Genomic DNA, 18,376 nt, shown 5'->3' on the forward strand with positions numbered 1-18,376 from the left:
AAGTTTGGACACTTGGTGTCCCCTGTCCTGGCCGGGAGGCTGGTGGAGTCAGGGCTGCCACATCTGTTCCTCAGAGGCTCCCAAGTAAAGCTTCGGGAGGACTCTGGGTTGGACACGGACCTCCACACTGTGTTGAATTTGCCTTGCTGTCCGGTTTCATGGAAACAGTTCAGCACATGGCTGGGTGTCTTTAGTTCCTTGGGCGCCTCTGCTGCTCGCCAGCAGTGCTTCTCCAGGCTGAGGCTCTAGTTCCTGGTGGGGCCACTTTAGTCCTGGAGTCATTTCTGTAGCATCTCACGTCATGGCGAGGGTCCACTTGGCCACACCAGGCTCTTTGAGTCTGAGGGAGGTGGCTTGCCCCCACCCCAGAGGCTCCTGTACAAGGAGTCAACCAGGGCCAGCATCTGTGAGCCCCCCACTCTTTGGGGAACTGTGGGGAATTCTGGACTCTGAGCCTCGCGTGGCCTGAGTGAGGGGCGTATGTTCTGGGTGAGGAGTCTAGATCTGGACCTGTCTAGATCTGGACCTCTCCAGAGCCACCTGTGCCACCCGTCCCCCAGGAACCAGCTCCTGTCCTGTCCTGCCCGCCTCCCGCAGACGTCTCCACCTTCCTGGCCTTCCCCTCCCCGGAGAAGCTGCTGCGCCTGGGGCCCAAGAGTTCTGTGCTGATAGCGCAGCAGGTAAGAGCGTTTCCCATGCCAGGCCTGCACACGTCTTGGTTTCGGAGCTGCCAGAGCAAATGTTCAAGCGGAGCATGGGATTGGGGGTGGGGGGGACATTGTCACCGTGGGGTGCGGGGGCTGCCAAGTGTGTTTTTGTCACACACACACACACACACACACACACACACACGTGTAAATAAATGGGTGTGGCCAGTGGTTGCAGTTGTCTGCTCCCACTGCGAACACACTTGGGCCAGGAGGAAGGGTAGGGCTGTGGCACCTCAGGGGCAACTGGAATTCAGGAATTTCCCAGGACTCCCAGGTGAGCACACACACCTAGGCTTCCCTCTGTGTGTTCTGTAGGACCCGCTGCTTCCAGCACAGCTGTGCTGCCCCAGTCCCTGTGCAGGGCCCAGGCTGCTGGTGTTCTCGCTCCAGCCGCACTCGTTCACTGGTTGGGTCGTTCATTCATTCTGAGACAATTATCGAGCACCTCCTGTCTGCCGGCCGCTGCTCTCCAGTGTTATTTAACCTTCTTGGCAACCCAGAATGTAGACCCTTCTACTCTTATTTTACAGATGAGAAAACTGAGGCTCAAAGAGGTTAAATGATAAATACAGGCACACCTTGTTTTATTGTGCTTCGCAGTGACTGCATTTTTTGCAGATTGAAGGTTTCTGGCAACCCTGTGTCGAGCAAGACTATCGGTACCATTGTTCGAACAGCATTTGCTCCCTTTGTGTCTCTGTCACATTTTGGTAACTCTCACAGTATTTCAGACCCTTCACCAACAAAAAGATTATGACCTACTGAAGACTCAGATGACAGCATATTTTAGTAATGAAGTGTTTTTAAAATAAATTACGTACATGGTTTTTTAGACATGATGCTCTTGCACACTTAATAGGCTTAAATAATGCACTAGGAAACCAGAAAGCTCACATGACTCGCTTTATTACTGTGGTCTAGAACCGAACCTGCAGTATCTCTGAGGTACGTCTGTACAGAGAAGTAAAAGGGGCCACTCACAGAGCTGGCTTGCTCGTCTTGCTTTTTATTTCCCATGTATATTTTTCAATACTCTATTTTTTCCCCCATGAAAAATGAGACTATATGATGCAAACCTTTGTGTGGCCCACCTTTTCACTCAATACCATTCATCATTTTCCTATGTCAGTATAATCTTCTCATGCCCTTTATCTCAGTGAGTAGATGTAGCACTTAAGCCATCCACTGTTTCTGTGGAGTCACATTATTTCTGCTTTTCTCTGTTGTCTGAGTTTCCTTGCATGTAAACGTTGTTTGCATTCTGGATTATTTCATCGGGTTAGGTTGCAAGCAGGGGATCTCCGGGTCACAGAGAGAATGATTTTTAATGTGAATTCTCTGTGTATGCTGCACACCTGCTGTGGCCAGGCCCATGCCAGGCTCTGAGGGGACCGCATGGGGTGAGGACCTGTCCTTGCCCACCAAGGTGTCCTCTAGCTGCAGGCATGTCCCTGCTGTGTGCCATGGCCCTGGGGCTGTTGCCCCTGGTGCCCAGCCATTGTCTCCTGTGTCCTCAGACTGACACATCTGATCCGGAGAAGGTGGTCTCTGCCTTCCTGAAGGTGTCTTCTGTGTTCAAGGACGAAGCCACAGTGAGGACAGCGGTGCAGGATGCAGTAGGTACGTGGGGCGGGTGGGGCCCAAATGGCTCCTGCCTCTTTGCTGCCCTGGGGCTCGTGTTGGAACGCTCTCCTCCCACCTGCTCTTCCGTTGGGTTCACACCGTAGAGCAGGCTGGGTGCTTGCCTCTCTGTTTTTTGCAGATGGGGAAACTGAGGCCTTTCCCAAAGTCATACAGTTCTATACGGTGAGAACTTGGGCCAGGTGGCACCCACCGCAGGAAGGTCAGACCTCTCAGAGGAGGGGTGATGAGAGCTGAGCCCTTGTCCCCGCCTCTGAGCCACTGCACACAGTCCCCTCCACCTGGAGGTCCCCCTGCTTTACCTGCATCTTTTCCAAGGCTTCCCAGGATCTCTGGTGTGGGCCGGGTTGGGCCAGGCAGAGCAGGGAGGGAAAGGATAGAAGGGAGTGGGAACACGTGTGAGGCTTTCTCCAGGGTTGGCACACCATGGGTGACACTGAGGCAGGAGGGGAGGGCCAGGTGGGGGTCTTAAGCAGACACCAGGTGTCTGCTCCGTGAGAGCCCAACCCCACCGTGGGCTTTTGTGGGAACAAATTACCTGAATTCTGTTTCCCAGAACAGCCTCACACAGAAGCAAGGGCCCATGTGGTCCCTGCAGGCCCTTGGCCATGCCTCCCGCTGCCCTTCCCCATCCCTCCCCCCACCCAGAATGGCCGAAACCTCCCCTGGGGTGACCTTCCTCAGTTAATCTCTTCCCAAGCCCGTTTTGCCTGTGAGGCCAGGACAGGGAAGGGCTAAGGTTCTCAGCCAGCAGGTGCGAGCCCTTCCCCTGGTGCTAGCTCAGTCTGGCGCCTGTATCCACGTCGCACCCCGTGTTCACTTCCTGCTTAGCACACCAGGCGGGGCCCAGCCCGTGTGCTCGGGGCTACCTGCCTTTAGGCCTCTCTGCTGCTTATGCCTTGCAGATGCCTTGATGAAGAAGGCCTTCAGCTCATCCTCCTTCAACTCCAATGCCTTCCTCACCAGGCTCCTCATCCACATGGGGCTACTCAAGGTGCGCTGGGAGGGGGCGCAGGCCCCGGGGGGGTGGGGGAGGGGCCCCAGAGGCTGCCCCAGCCCCGCCCCACCCACCCCACACCTCGCATCCTGCCGGGGCCTGTCACCCACTCTGTCCCCAGGCCTGGGTCTGCTTAAGCAGCCTCAGCCTTCGGAAAGTGATTGAAGATCCAGCTTCACCTTCGCTGTGGGGCTCTCGGCAGGGGCTGGGTGGTGGAGACCCGAGGTCCCCCAGGTGACCCTGAAGCTCACCTTCAGCGGTGTGTTCCTCTTGCAGAGTGAAGACAAGATCAAGGCCATTGCCAACCTGTACGGCCCCCTGATGGCGCTGAATCACATGGTACAGCAGGACTACTTCCCCAAGGCCCTCGCCCCCCTTCTGCTGGCATTCGTGACCAAGTGAGTGTGCCCTCGTCAGCTCACGCTGCCGGAGTCCACGTGCGCAGGCCTCTGGTCACACTGGTGACTCGGGCATGTCAGAGGCCCTCACACGTCCCGGGCTCTCGGCATCTGTGTTTGAGCCTCCCCACCCCTGTGCCCGGCTGAGGACCCGAGGCTCAGGGACAGTGTCTTCCCCTGAGAGAGACGGGACGTGCAGTGGTCCCCATTCTGCAGACGAGGAAGTGAGCGGTGGGTCAGAGGAGGCGCTTGTCCACGGTTGCGCTGCTGACCTGTCCTGCGCCTGGCAGTGTCTCTGCGAGCAGTTCTGTGTGCATTCCCTCAGCACCGTAGGCCAAGGGGCCTGCTCGCTCAGCCTTCCACAGCCGCGGGCCCCTCTCCTGGACACCAGGCGCCCAGAACGTGGAAACCTTGGTCGCGTCCTGGGCGTGGTGGGGCGCTGGCCACAGTCGAGTAAAAAGGAGTCTCCAGACCTCAGGGTCCAGCGGGGGCGGGTTGGGAGGCTTGTCCCCAGGCTTCAGTCTCCCCATTTGCCCAACAAAGGAGGAGGTGAGTTGGTCTCCAAGGGCTCTGACCAGCCACACTGCCAGTGAATCCAGCATCTTGGGGGAAAGTGAGAGGGGGCGGAGGAGAAAGGAGGCTCCTCCGCCTTGGGGGACACGTAACATCATGGGGTCCAGGCCATCAGTCAGGGTGCTTAGAGCGTGTGAGGAAGTGTCGTGGGGCGGCTTGCCTGGGGTGGGGGGCGGGGAACATACGCCGGCCCTAGGGACCTAGTGGCGCCGCGGCCTCTTTGCCACTTGGTGTCTCTTAGGTCCGTGTGCACAGCACCACCTCCTTAGTCAGGGCTGACTCCCTCGCCATGTCCGCCCCCTGCCTGCCACCACGCTCCCCGCACCCAGACCTCCACTTGCACTGTGGCTGCTCCTCTGCCAGAGCCCCCAGCGAGGTGCACCCCCACACCTGTTCCTGCTGCAGGAGACGTTGCCTCAGCCCGCGGACCTTCGCTCCGGCTGTCTGGGGTGGCCTCACGTGGTGGCCTGAGCCCCCGTCTGCTACCCCCTGACAAAGTCTGGCTCCCTTTGTCTCCTTCTAACCCCTGGTTGGACTGTTCCCTTTGCATCATCCTCCATGTGGCCCTTGGGCTGGGCATGGACCCCCTAGAAGACACCTTGGCCCTTTTTGGTCAGTGACAGGCTGCCTCCTCCTGGCTTGTTGCAGTGCAGGCCTCAGTCTATTCCACTTTAAAAGAGGGGGGCTTGGTAAAAGCTGCCCCCAGGCCTCGGGGCTGACTGAGTGACTGTGGAGTGATATGCACACCTCCTTCCCTCAACTCCCAGCCCAGTGGTCTGGGCTCCAAGCCCGTCCGGGACCAGGTGTAACATGTCTGTGGGCTTCGGTCCTGGCTGCACCCCAGGCTCACACATCCCCCTGAGCGGCTTTCACCAGTTTCTTTCTTTGCAGTGAGACTAACGATCTTGATGGTAACCTGTTACGCACGGGGGCCAGGTGGGACTCTTGTGGCCCAGTCTTACACGTGCACTAGTGGCTGCTGAGGGCTCCCTGGCCCTGTGCACATTGGAGAGGCCTTAGAGAGCCTGTCTGATCGAGAGCAGAGGCCCCGGTCCCCGGCTCAGCAGGCCTGCGTTCTGGCCAGCTCTAGGCCATGTGGCCTCGGGTGCATCACCCACCCCCCACCTGCAAAAGGTGGGAGCTAAGGTTCTCTTGAAAAGTCACTGTGAAAGTCAGAGAAATTGATTCTGGCGTATATTTTGACGTCAGAAGTGGCCCCTACTCCATTTTCACCGTTGAGAAACCGACCCTGCTGCAGCCTGAGCTTCCTGGGCCCCAGAGGTGCCCACTCCACCTGCTGACCCTTCTTTTTCTGCAGGCCCAACGGCGCCCTGGAATCCTGCTCCTTTGCCCGCCACAGTCTACTGCAGACGCTGTACAAGGTCTAGACGCAAAGCTGGCCTCTCCCCACTGCTCGGCCTGGACCAGTGACGTGGGGAGGACTCAGATGCAGGACTCTGGCCAGCAGCAGGGAGGGTCTCTGTCACGTGTGTCGTGTCCCCCGAGCGTGTGTGGGTGTGGCGTGTGCGCAGGTGTGTGCTGCTTGTTGGGGTGTGGGCTTTTACTGCCTCCTTGCTGGACTGGCCCTGGTCCTGCTGGAGGGGAGCTGCCCAGGCGAGAGGGCTGCAGGCTGCTCTGCCATTAAACCCACCGCCCTCTGAGGACTGGCGTGTGCTGACATGTGCCCTGGCGGCTGTCCCCGCCCACCTCACCTTCCTTACCCTCCAGGGTTGCACCAGAGCCTGGGGAGCTGCTGTCCTCTCCCCCTTTGTTGGGGCTGGTGTTTCCTGCCCTGTCTGGGGCTGCTCACTCGATGGCTGCCTCTGCTTCCTGTCACCAAGCCTGCAGCCATCACTCTCCCTACCATCCATCCCTGCCGTGCTGACCCTTCAGCCTGAGGGCCAAGGTTACTGTGGGTGGGGCCGTGGGGTGGTCGGCAGAGGGCAAGAGCCTGCACCCACACCGTGTGGACAGGAAGAGACGCCAGTGGGTCTAGGAGCTGGACTTGCCTGGACGGCGCTGGCTGCACACCCAGTGGGCCCTTCTCTGCTGCTGAGATGTCCATGACCAGCCTGGGGGCCAAGCTGGAGGGGGCATCTGGGCAGGCCCAAACCTGTCCTCCAGCCTGGGGGTCAGGGACAGGGCCCACTGATACCTGAGCTGCATCTTGTTCGGGGCGGGGTGGGGGCTGGGCTGGGCTGGGCTGGAGATGCCCTGTGACACCCCGTGCTTTCCCCTTGTGCTCTTTATGTGTCTGGGCTGTGCCCATGGCTTCACAAATAAAGTCATAATGTAGCAACCTTGGAGACTGAGAAGCTTTTCACCAAAAGTGGACTGTGTTCAAGGCCTTGGTACCTGGAGGTCCCACCTCATTGTGGCCACTGTAACCCCGTCTTGGTCTGTAGGGGGTAGTCCATCTTGCAGAAGAGCTGCCACACCAGCCCTGTATCATCACCTGGGGCAGGCCTGAATGCTTCCTCAGTTGTGGGTCTGCCAGTTCCTCTCAGCAGGTGAGTGGTACCCAGGAGCGGGCAGCGACTCATGGGGCCCAGGAGGGTGGAGGGATGCTCCTGTTCCGGGCAGGGGATCCGAGTGGGGCCCTGTTTCACCTGCCTGGCCCCACTTCACCCTTTGTCCAACCCTTGGGCTACGGCTCCACTGGCCCTTTCATTATTCCACTGTGGACCTGGCTGAGCTGGACAGTGTCCAGATTTTGCCACAGGCCCTGCTGACTGCACAGGCAGGGGCCCCTGGGCCTGCCTGGGAAACGGCCACAGCGTCTGGAGTGGAGGGTAACCTCCCCCTGGGTTCTTCCCTCCCGTCGCCACTTTGGTGTGAGGATAGCCCAGCACTCTCCTTTCTGCCTCCTCTAGACAGCAGGCACAGGAACAAAGACATCCTTCTGAGGTTTCTTAGTGGCCCGCATGCCTTACAGGCCATGGGCCACTCAGGCAGCATCCTTCATGGCCAGGTGGCAGAAGTGATGCCCAGGCCTTGCCCTCCTCCCCCCAATCCCAGGTGATAAGGCAGGAGGCAGGTAGAGGTCCGACCAACTCCACCATCTCCTTGTCAGGCCCTGTGTTGAGCTGTGGGGCTATAGGTGCAGCCTTTGGGGAGCACAGCCTGGTGCAGGAGACCACGTGTGGCCCCGTGTGGGGACTGTGGGCAGTGAGTTCGGAGAACCCTTCGAGAGTTGGGGGTGCAAGAGCTGAGTCTTGGGGTTCAAATAGGACTTTTCACAGGTGATATTTGAGAGACGGAGAAACTGCAGCTTGGACCCAAATAGTGGTCTGTCCAAGTTTCTCTGGCCTCAGTGTTCCTTCCCTCCAGCCACCCAGGGCTGGCCCTTGTTCTTTCTTAGCTAATGCATGTCCAAGCTTCAGCTCAGTCTGAGAGGAGCAGCACAGATCTCAATTAACCTCAAAACAGGCTGGCAGTGCCTGGCTCCTTGAACCCACTCACTGAGGAGGATGCCTGCCCCTGCCCAGTCCTTCAGAGCAGCTCCAGGTGCAGGGAGGGGCCTGGGGGCCTCTACTTGCTGCTTACTGAGAAATGGAATTCCCTCCAGACTCAAACACCCTTGAGGACTACAGCCAACCTTAGGATTACACAGGCTCCAAGTCCCTGAGCACCGTGATTTGGGGTCTGCAAGGTCATTGATGTCTCTGCCTGGGCAGCCTGTGACCCCCACATAGGAGCAGTCTGCTCAGCACCAGGCTGTTCCCACTAAAGGGAGCTCAGCTGTGGGCCAGGAGCTCACAAACCATCAATTCCGTCTGGAAGCTCGGGCTGGAAAACCCTCAGGAAGCTCGGTCAAGGGCAGCACTGTTCTGATAGCAGGAAGCCAGAAGCGACTCAGGCACATCAGGAAAACGCGTCAGGAGCAAAGCCGCGCCACGTATCGTCACACGAGGGTGACGATGCACCCACCGTGGCTCAGAGTGCACGCCTTGGGTGGATCAATAGCGACATGGAGCAAAGAAAACCTCAGTCCATCACCCTTAGTTCAAAAGCCAGTGGTTGAGACTTCACCTTCCAATGCAGGGGATGCGGGTTTGATCCCTGGTTGGGGAGCTAAGATTCCACAGGCCTCTTGGCCAAAAACCCAAAACATAAAACAGAAGCAATATTGTAACAAATACTAAAGACAAAAAAAAAAAAAGCCAATAAACGGAACGTGTGTTTGGGCATGCGTACGTGTGTATGAGAAACCCAGCTTTCAAGATAGGAGTTAGTCTGGGGAGGGCAGGGGACAGCATGGGGTGGAAGCGGTTATGCCACCATTGTGCACCAAGATTCGAAGTGATCCAGATCCGTCTGCCTGAGAGCCATATTTTTAAAGGAAAATTAAACACGAGAGCATTTTTTTGACGCACAAAAAGCACAAGCCATAAGAGGATGTGCCTGTGTCAAAAAAAGTGAAAAACAATGACCAAAAATACCAAAAAAGTTAACAGACAAGGTGAGAGTAGAAAGACGTTGCAACATATATAACAAGGATTCATGTTGAGACTATATATTCTGCTGAAAACTGGCAAAGGGTATAAACAGCCAGTTCACAGAAGAGGAGGCCTGAAGAGCAGAAAGAAATTATGTTCACCTTTCCTGGAAATCAAGGAAATGCAAAATAAAACCACAGATAATACCATTTCAGACCAGACTGGCAAATATGATTAAGAGAGGTGACACCAGGAAGAGGAGAATCTGGCACGTTTTACACATTACTGGAGGGACGTCAAGCTAATAAAAGCCACTTAAGAGAGCAATTCAGCAGATACTGAGAAAAGCTGAAAATGCATATAGCCCATGACCCCAAATTCCATTTCTAAGGATCTACTTGAAAGAAACTTGCATGTGTGCACAAGGAGACAAATACAAGAGCAGCTTGATAAGGGACACCAGAAAATTAATAACCAAATGTCCATCAGTAGAATAGTTAAATGATGCCCCACGCATGCAGTGAGATCATATGTAGTAGTTAAAATGAATAAACCAGATGCAGAAGCTACCGGTATGCACTGAGTAAATCTTCAAAAACATTGCTGAGGTAAAGAAGCAAGTTTGCAAAATAATATGCACTGTTCGATACATTAAAAAAAATGTAATGCCCTACATCATAAAATTATACTACTTCATGCAAGTGGTTGCCTCTGGGTAGAAAGGGAGGAGAGAGAATGAGACAGTACACCTCCCATCACCAGCGTCCAGGGCAGATCGCGCTCCTGCCTCTGTCCCATGCTGCTGTTCTGCAATCTTTATAGAAGGGAATGCTGGAATGCTATATAAAAATGAAAATGAAAAAAATTTAAAAGTATGCATTGTAGGCTAATCTCACAAACATAATATTGATTGAGAAAAGCCAGACAAAAGAATACACGCTGTGGGATACTGTTGACAGAATCTGCTGAGTGAAATAAAGCACATGCAGAAGTCTGTGTGTGGTGACTTCCCTGGTGGTCCAGTGGGTAAGAGTCCGCACTCCCAATGCAGGGAACTCTGGGTTCGATCCCTGGTCGGGGCACTAGATCCCACATGCATGCCACAACTAAAATCCTGCATGCTGCAACTAAAAGATTTCCTGTGCCACAAGGAAGATCCCACGTGCCGCAGCTAAGACCCAGCACAGCCAAATAAATAAATATTAAAAAAAAAATCTGTGTGCAGGGTGACAGATACTATTTCTTGTTTAAGGAAAAAAAAAAGTAAAAAAACTGAGTAATGAAAGCTGTATTTCCACCAGAAACACAGATCTAAAATATCATAGTGTCTAAAAAATCATAGAATACATATATGTTTTAAATGTTTGCTATGGTCTAGATGTATTATTTCATTTTTTAAAAAAATGCACGTCCCCAGGAAGCTACGTATTTAGGTATTCTTTCCAACACTGTAATAACAAAAAGTTGGAGGCAATCTAAACGTCCAAGATTAATGGATAATTATACAATGGAATACTATAAAGTCAAAATGAATAAGAAGAATCAACGAATTCCTGATGTTGAATGAAAAAAAAAATTTTGCAGAAAATTGTATATACACTGTTAAACAACGTATGTAAATGTAAATGTATTTTAAGCACAAACAGGGCAGAGTTAACTGTTCTTGGGCACCTACCAGATGCCAGGTGCCAATCTTAACCCTCACAGCAACCCTATAAGCTAGTTACTAATACTCTTTTTTCACAGAGAAGGAAACTGAGGCTCGGTGAGGCACAGCCCTGCCCAGGGGCCCACAGCCGGAGGAAGCCTAGGCCTGGGACCCACCAGCTGGCTCCTTGAGGTCCCTCCCTGCTGGGCTGGTCCAGGGACTCGGGTCTCAGGCCTGGGCCAGGATTCTGAGCAGGAGGCCCTGTAACTGCAGCCGCTGCTCCTGCCATGCCCGCCCCTCCTTCACCTCACAATGCCTCCCATTCAGCCCTGTCCCCGCTGCCAGGTCTGTGGGCCCAGAGGGGGGCTCCCGCCCACGTCCAGGCGGGGACGTCCAGGCGGGGACCGTCGCCAGCCTTTCCCTGTGCTGCACCTCCAGGCCGGGCTGACTGTAGGGTCGGCATGGCGGGGTGAGTTTTTGGGCCCGGGGGTTGCAAGCGGGGTTAGAGAAGCTGAGTGGCTGCAGGCAAGCTCCTGCCCCTCTCAAGGGCTGGGGGACAGGGGCTCTGGGATCTGCCTGGACAGATTCTCCGAGGGTCTAACCGAAGTGGGTTCCAAGGAAGATGGTGAGAGCGGCTGCTCCTGGGAGCTCCCCCGGAGCTAGTCGTCCAGGAGCCTGTCTGAGAGCTCGGCAGCCCTCTGAGGCCTGGACGCTTGTCCTTCAGGGATCTGTCCCCACAGCCCCACCCCACCCCCCAGCCTGCCCTGAGCCTCAGCCTCACTAGAGATTCTAGAGGACGCCTCCAGCCCAAAGGCTGGGCTGGGCCCTGGAACCCCAAGGAGACTGAAAAACAGATGGTGACAACCAGCCCAGAGAGCAGAAATAGGGCAGGCTGAGGGTGGGAGCCAGCGCAGGGATCGGGAAGGGCTGCTGAGAAAGCTGAGGACAGAGGGAAGGGCTGGTGAGGTAGGTTTCGCAGGTGGAGAGGAGGGAGCTGTGCTTATGATGGGGGAGCCCAGGGTGACGCTGAAGGATCTGAGTGGGTACCAGTTGGGAATCAGGAGTCAGGATTTCCCAGCAAAGGCAATGAGGAGAGGCTGGAGGGTTTCTGGCTGGGAGTGTCAGGCCCATCTGTGTTTTCAGGAAGTTTTTGGTTACTGGTGGTGAGAAGAGGGCCGGGGAAGCCAGGAGTGCCACCGTGGCATGGTTGTCCCTGTGCAGAGACAAGCGGTAGTTATGAGATGAAGGGGTCCAGCTGGGTAATGGATGGATGGGGAGTGGATGGACAGGGGGGTGGACAGGCCTTGCCCAAAGCACAGCCTCAAGGCCATACCTGCATTTCCCCCATCCCAGCCCAGGCCAGCTGGGTGGCACTAAGCTGAAGGAAGGACAGCAGAGGAATAAACAGGAGAGAAGTCAGAGCCACCTCCTGGCCTGTCAGAGTGGCTCTGACCAAGCCTTTATGGCTCCTCAAGGCTCCCAGATCCCACAACACCTGGTCCCCCAAGTCTTGCCTCACAACTCGGGCCGGCGGCTCTGGGTCCTCTTGCCCTGGGTCCTCCCCGCCGGCTGCCAGGCTGTCTTCTCGAGGTAGGTACCATTACGCTCCCTGCCCCCGTGGTGCTGATGCCACATCCATCCAAGGAATGGCTGATTCGCTCTCCACCTCCAACCTTGCTCTCAGAGGACAGGCCTCCCCCTGAACCCAGGAGCCTCTGCACAGCCTGGGCACGCCTCTGAACTGCATTTGGCTAGGCCTCACTGAGCCGCTGGGCAGACAGTCAAAGGGACTCACCAGGTTGCCTTTCTGAGACTGTTTCCTCTGATGTAAAACAGGGACAACAATGGAATCTCTGCTTTGTGGAGGGCTTGGAGGTTCAGGGTACTGACAGCTTCCCTGGCGCCAAAGGAGGAAGACATCTGAGGGGCTCTGCGACAAGAGCTGGGGCTCAGTGAGTGGACAGTGTGGAACCCTTGCTCCTGACCCTTCTTCTCTCCGCCAGGCCCCAGAGCATCTCCGTGGTGCTGCTGCTTCCTCTGCTGCTGCCCCTGGGGCCAACCTGGCATGCAGCTGCCCAGCGCTGCCCACAGACCTGCGTCTGCGACAATTCCAGGCGGCATGTTGCCTGCCGGCACCAGAACCTCACCGAGGTGCCGAATGCCATCCCTGAGGTCAGCAGGGCAAGGTGGGGTGGGGAGGACAGCAGGAGAAGCCCGGGCGGGCAATAGTGGATCAGCCACTGCCTGGCTGGGTGGCCTTGGCAAGTCACTTTTCCTCTCTGAGCCTCAGTCTTCACATCTGTAAAATGGGAATGATAATAACCAACAACAGGGAGACAATCTATTTGAAGGCCTATGTGATTGGAACAAGTTAGGTGACCTATATAGATACAGTACTCAGTTAATCACTGGCCCTGTGGCAGAGAACTGGGGATCCATGGGGATGGTCTCTGCCCTATGGAGCCAAGAGCTAGAGGGAAAGAGTGAAAGTAAAGTGGCAGTGACAACTCAATGTGAAAAGTGCCAAAGTGGCGGATACCCAGGCAGCTGGAGAGGAAGGCTTCCTGGAGGAAGTGTCAGAGAGCAGGATAAAGAGAAGGAAGGAAATGTGAGGGGGAAAAGAGTGTTGCAGGAGAGGGTACAACATGTGCAAAGGCCAGGGTTAGCAACGGGGTTAGCAAGGGGGACCACAGGCCGTGGTCCTGGTGCCGCTCAGCCTCCCCTACCTCTCCCTGCTCAGCTGACCCAGCGGCTGGACCTCCAGGGCAACATGCTGAAGGTGATCCCCCCAGCTGCCTTCCGGGACCTGCCTTATCTGACACACCTGGACCTGCGGCACTGCCAGGTGGAGCTGGTGGCCGAGGGCGCCTTCCGTGGCCTGGGCCGCCTGCTGCTCCTCAACCTGGCCTCCAACCGCCTGAGCACGCTGCCCCAGGAGGCGCTGGACGGGCTGGGCTCGCTGCGGCGGCTGGAGCTGGAGGGGAACCTGCTGGAGGAGCTGCGGCCGGGGACCTTCGGAGCGCTGGGCGCACTGGCCACGCTGAACCTGGCCCACAACGCCCTCGTCTACCTGCCCGCCATGGCCTTCCAGGGGCTGGTGCGTGCCCGCTGGCTGCAGCTGTCCCACAACGCGCTCAGCGTGCTGGCCCCCGAGGCCCTGGCAGGCCTGCCCGCCCTGCTTCGGCTCAGCCTGCACCACAACGAGCTGCAGTCCCTGCCCGGGGACGCCTTATCCCAGGCCCGCGGCCTGACCCGCCTTGAGCTGGGCCACAACCCCTTCACCTACGCGGGCGAGGGGGACGCGCTGGCGCTGCCCGCCCTGCGGGAGCTGAGGCTGGAGCACGGGGCCCTGCAGGCCCTGGACCCCAGGGCCTTCGCCCGCTGCCGCCGCCTGCACACCCTGGACCTCCGCGGGAACCAGCTGCACGCCCTGCCGCCGCTGCGGGGCCTGGGGCAGCTGCGCCGGCTGCGGCTGCAGGGGAACCCGCTGTGGTGCGGCTGCCGGGCCCGGCCGCTGCTCGAGTGGCTGGCGCGGGCGCGCGTGCGCTCGGACGGCGCGTGCTGGGGGCCGCGGCGCCTGCGCGGCGAGGCCCTGGACGCCCTGCGGCCCTCGAACCTGCGCTGCCCCGGAGCCGGAGCCGGGGCGGAGGAGGAGGACGAAGAGGAGCTGGCGGCCGCGCGGCCCCGCGCCCCTGCCGGCGCCCGCAAGGAGGAGGCCGGGGCGGCCGCGCCCTGCCCGCGCGCCTGCGTGTGCGTCCCCGAGACCCGGCACAGTAGCTGTGAGGGCCGGGGCCTGCGGGCCGTGCCCCGCGGCTTCCCCAACGACACCCGGCTCCTGGACCTGAGGCAGAACCACTTCCCCTTGGTGCCCCGAGCGGCCTTCCCGGGCCTGGGCAACCTGGTGTCGCTGCACCTGCAGCACTGCGGCATCACAGAGCTGGAGGAGGGCGCCCTGGCGGGCCTGGGCAGCCTGATCTACCTGTACCTCTCCGACAACAGGCTCTCCGGCCTCAGCGCTGCCGCCCTCGAAGGGGCGCCGCGCCTGGGCTACTTGTACCTGGAGCGCAACCGCTTCCTGCAGGTCCCAGGGGCTGCCCTGCGCGCCCTGCCCAGCCTCTTCTCCCTGCACCTGCAGGAAAACGTCCTGGACCGCCTGGCACCGGGGGACCTGGCAGGCGTGCGGGCCTTGCGCTGGCTCTACCTGAGTGGGAACCGCATCACCCAAGTGTCCCCTGGGGCGCTGGGCCCCGCTCGAGAGCTGGAGAAGCTGCACCTGGACAGGAACCAGCTGCGAGACGTTCCCACCGGGGCCCTGGAGGGGCTGCCTGCCCTCCTGGAGCTGCAGCTCTCAGGGAACCCACTCGGGGCCCTGCGAGATGGGGCCTTCCGGCCTGTGGGCGGCTGGCTGCAACACCTCTTCTTGAACAACAGTGGTCTGGAGCAGGTAGGCACTGGGGCAGTAGGGGTGAGGGGACGCAGCACGAGGTCCCACGCAGCTTGTGTTCAGTCAGCAAACACCGCCGCCCCTGCAGTGCCAGGCCGGAGGCCCGGCGAGGGTTCGCGGAGATGAGCGGGACACTGCGCCTGCCCCAGGGAGCTCAGGTGTGGGCCGCAGAGCAGGCGGAACGCTGTCCACACGGAGGGCTTGGCCGGGAGGGCACTGCCGAGGCCCGGAGGAAGGAGGAACGTGGGTATGCGGGGTTGCACACTTCGTGGCAGGGCTTTACCATTATGTGGGGAATCCCGGCATAACGCAAAGAACCATGAACTGGGGGTTTGGGTGACTTGCAAAGGGCAAGTGCTTTGGCATCAGGTCAACTTGGGTTTCCACCCCAGCAGTATTACCCTTCCTGCCCGCCTTGGGCTCTCCACTCCGCTTCTGCAGAGGGAACATGGGGCTCCCTCCCAGGCCTGGGGGTGAGATGGGCCTGGCAGGAGCTCACACCAGAGCCTGGCGCCTTCTTGCAGATTTCTCCCGGGGCTTTCTCGGGCCTGGGGCCCCAGCTCCAGAGCCTACACCTGCAGAAGAATCGGCTGCAGGCCCTGCCCGTCCTGCCCGGTCTCAGCCAGCTGGAGCTCATCGACCTCAGTGGCAATCCCTTCCACTGTGACTGCCAGCTGCTCCCGCTTCACAGGTGAGCACCCCCACCTGAAGCCCCCAGTCGGGGACCCACTAGCTGCTCTCAGTCAAGCCCCTGCATCTCCTCGGGGCACCAAGGTGGCGCCAGCGGAGCACCTTTGGCAGGGGAGGATCCTGCCGGGGCCAGCAGCCCTTCCTGGGGGAGCCAGATGGTGGGGGCTCCTCTGAGCCTCTGTTCCCTCGTCCATACAGTGGGAATGATATCTGCCCAGTCTGGTGGGGTGGGACCTAGTAAACATGTGTGAGCACTTTACATCATGGCCTGAGGAAGCAACAGGAACTGTGGAGCCTGGTGACCTGGGCTCAAATCCACCTCTGTGATTGACTGTCTGCCTTTGAGCCATGTGACCGCTTTGCGCGGTTTCCTCACCTGTCAAGGGGACGATAGCGATTGCATCCACCTCACAGTGGTGGTTGTGAGAGCTATGCTAAATTAGGTAGCGTATCTAGACGGTGTGAGCAGTGTCTGGTCACCCGCCCTCTGTAACTGGTCATTACTGGCCCCCTTCTGCAAGGGAGGGGATTGAGAATTGAAGTGACTTGCTCAGGGTCACATAACTGGCAAGCGGCCCAGCCAGGATTCTCTCAAGTCTGCTGTCACCCACGAGGCCCCACTGCCCCCAGACTCCTGAGGGCCTCCCTGTACCCACTTTTCTCCTCAGGTGGCTCACTGGGCTAAACCTGCATGTGGGGGCCACCTGTGCCACCCCTCCCAGTGCCCGTGGCCAGAGGGTGAAGGCTGCAGCTGCCGTCTTTCAGGCCTGCCCGGGCTGGGCTGCCAGGAAGGCCAAGCGGATGTCGGCCCCCAGGCCTGGTGCCCGGAGGACCTCCATGAAGGGAAGATGGCAGAGAGTGAACAAGGTTGGCCGGGGGCAGGTACAGGGAGGCTTTGGTGGGTGCATCAGGTTTTAAAGCCCCTACGGTAGCAGGGTTCTGACTTGTCCCAGTTTCATGAGGTTCTAGATTCGGGCAGTGACCCTGTTGCTTCCATTCAACAGTGTCCATCCCCTTTTCCTTACCTCCTCCACCCCTGGGCTAAGCCCAGAGTGCGTTTGTAAGGAAATGACTGCACACTATCTCATCCCACGGGACAGTGGCCTTTCTGATTAAGCTGCAGCGTCCCAGGACCCTATGTGTCCATGAGAAGAACCCCACAGTGACTGTTACTGCTGGATCGTTGTTGATTCAGCCCTTTCCCACCCGATCTCGGGGGCCTTGCTCATCCCTGGGGTAGGTGTGTTGTTGGCGCCATGGGTCGGACGCCATCAACCCCCTTGACATTACGTTTGCTGTCCGGACAAACCCATTCATGCTGGAAGGCTCAGTTGTAGCAAAATCCTGCAGCTCATTAGAGAAGAGTGAGCAGGATATGGGCGCCCCTCCACATGGGGACCCCTGCTGAGTGGTGAGGGGACGTAAGGGAGGCAGACTTTAGAGGGAATCCGTGACCAGAACAGGGGGGCTCTGGGAAGGTGGGGAGAAGGCTCTGCCTGCCTCTGGACCTGCAGCTTGAAGAGTTAGAGCACCTGGGGACCATCAGACGGTGTTTGTGTTAGTTTCCTAGGGCTGCTGTAACAGTACCACAAACTGGGTGCCTTAGAACCACAGAAATTTATTGTCTTGTTGTGGAGGTTAGGAATCTGAAATCGAAGTTTTGGTGGGGCTGTGCTCCCTCTGAAGGCTTGAGGGGAGGACCCTTCTGTGCCCCTTCCAGCTTCCGGTGGCCCCAGACGCTCCTTGGCTGTGGCAGCACAACCCCAGTCTCTGCCTCCATTGTCACATGGTGTCTCCTGTGTCTCTTCACATCATCTTCCCGATATACGTGTCCAAATTCCCCCTTTTATAAGGACATGAGTCATTCCATTAGGGCCCACCCTAATAGCCTTATTTTAATTTGGTCACATCTGTGAAGACCCTGTTTCTAAATAAGGTTTCATTCTGAGTTGTATCTTTTTTTTTTTTAATATTTATTGGCTGCATCGGGTCTAAGTTGTGGCACACAGATCTTTCGTTGCAGTGTGCAGGTTTCTGTCTCTAGTTGTGGCACATGGACTCAGTAGTTGCAGCTCGCGGGCTTAGTTGCCCTGCAGGATGTGGGATCTTAGTTCCCGGGCCAGGGATCGAACCAGCGTCCCCTACATTGCAAAAGAGATTCTTAACCACTGGACCACCAGGGAGGTCCCAAGGTGTATCTTCTTTGTGGGGACATAATTCAACCGGAAACAGTGCTCCTTGTGGAGCTGGGCTCGGAGGAAGGAACTCCTAGAAAGACCCCAAGCTGAAGGAACTCCTAGAAAGACCCTTCAGCCTTAGAAGTGAGACCTGGAACCAGGGTTAATGACAGCAGCTATACTCACCTCAGCTGACACTTTCTGCCAGGAATTGTGCTAACAGAGAGCATCAGTGCTGCATTCTCCCTGCGTCAGCCCTAGGGGAGCTCGTGTGGACGCTGAGCCTGGCTCGGGAGCAGCAGCCCCAACGCGTCCACCTCCAGGTCAGGGCTTTTGTTAAAAAATTCCCCACCCCCAACCCCACAGTATGGTGGCTGTGACGGGAATCGGGACCTCTCAGACCATTCCATCCATCCACCCTTTCTGACATGGAGCTATTCCACCAAACGCCAGCCCTGGAGTTCTAGGTTTTTTTGTTTTTACTTTGTTGAAAGTGGCAGCTTCCTCCCAGGAATACAAAGGCATCAAACGATAAGGGGCTTGAGCGCCGGTGGGGTGTTCTGGGCTGGGGTGCTCACCTGGCCGAAGGCGCTGAGTCCTGATGGTCACCTGGCAGACAAGCCTGGGTTTACTCCCACTGCCTTCACTTAACAGTTGTC

At 57.6% G+C, this 18,376-nt stretch overlaps 2 protein-coding genes across 4 annotated transcripts in view; both read left to right on the plus strand.

The window, feature by feature from the left end:
- RANGAP1 (Ran GTPase activating protein 1) overlaps window positions 1-6,673 on the plus strand; it is a 33,005-nt gene extending 26,332 nt beyond the window's left edge. For all 3 annotated transcript variants that reach the window (XM_057741728.1, XM_057741727.1, XM_057741729.1), the window contains 5 exons: window positions 561-680; window positions 2,228-2,330; window positions 3,257-3,345; window positions 3,625-3,746; window positions 5,638-6,673. In XM_057741728.1, the coding sequence (XP_057597711.1) occupies window positions 561-680; window positions 2,228-2,330; window positions 3,257-3,345; window positions 3,625-3,746; window positions 5,638-5,707 (504 nt within the window). In that variant the 3' untranslated portion in view covers window positions 5,708-6,673. The remainder of the gene's footprint in view (window positions 1-560; window positions 681-2,227; window positions 2,331-3,256; window positions 3,346-3,624; window positions 3,747-5,637) is intronic.
- A 149-nt stretch (window positions 6,674-6,822) lies between these two features.
- On the plus strand, window positions 6,823-16,458 carry CHADL (chondroadherin like). The gene is given in 6 exon segments (XM_057741730.1): window positions 6,823-10,781; window positions 10,784-10,875; window positions 12,410-12,578; window positions 13,147-14,850; window positions 15,375-15,541; window positions 16,209-16,458. Coding segments are annotated over 6 exon segments (2,445 nt in total). The 5' UTR covers window positions 6,823-10,718.
- The last annotated feature ends 1,918 nt before the right edge of the window (window positions 16,459-18,376 follow it).

This window comes from Hippopotamus amphibius, chromosome 7, assembly GCF_030028045.1.
Source record: "Hippopotamus amphibius kiboko isolate mHipAmp2 chromosome 7, mHipAmp2.hap2, whole genome shotgun sequence".
Classification (NCBI taxonomy): Eukaryota; Metazoa; Chordata; class Mammalia; order Artiodactyla; family Hippopotamidae; genus Hippopotamus; species Hippopotamus amphibius.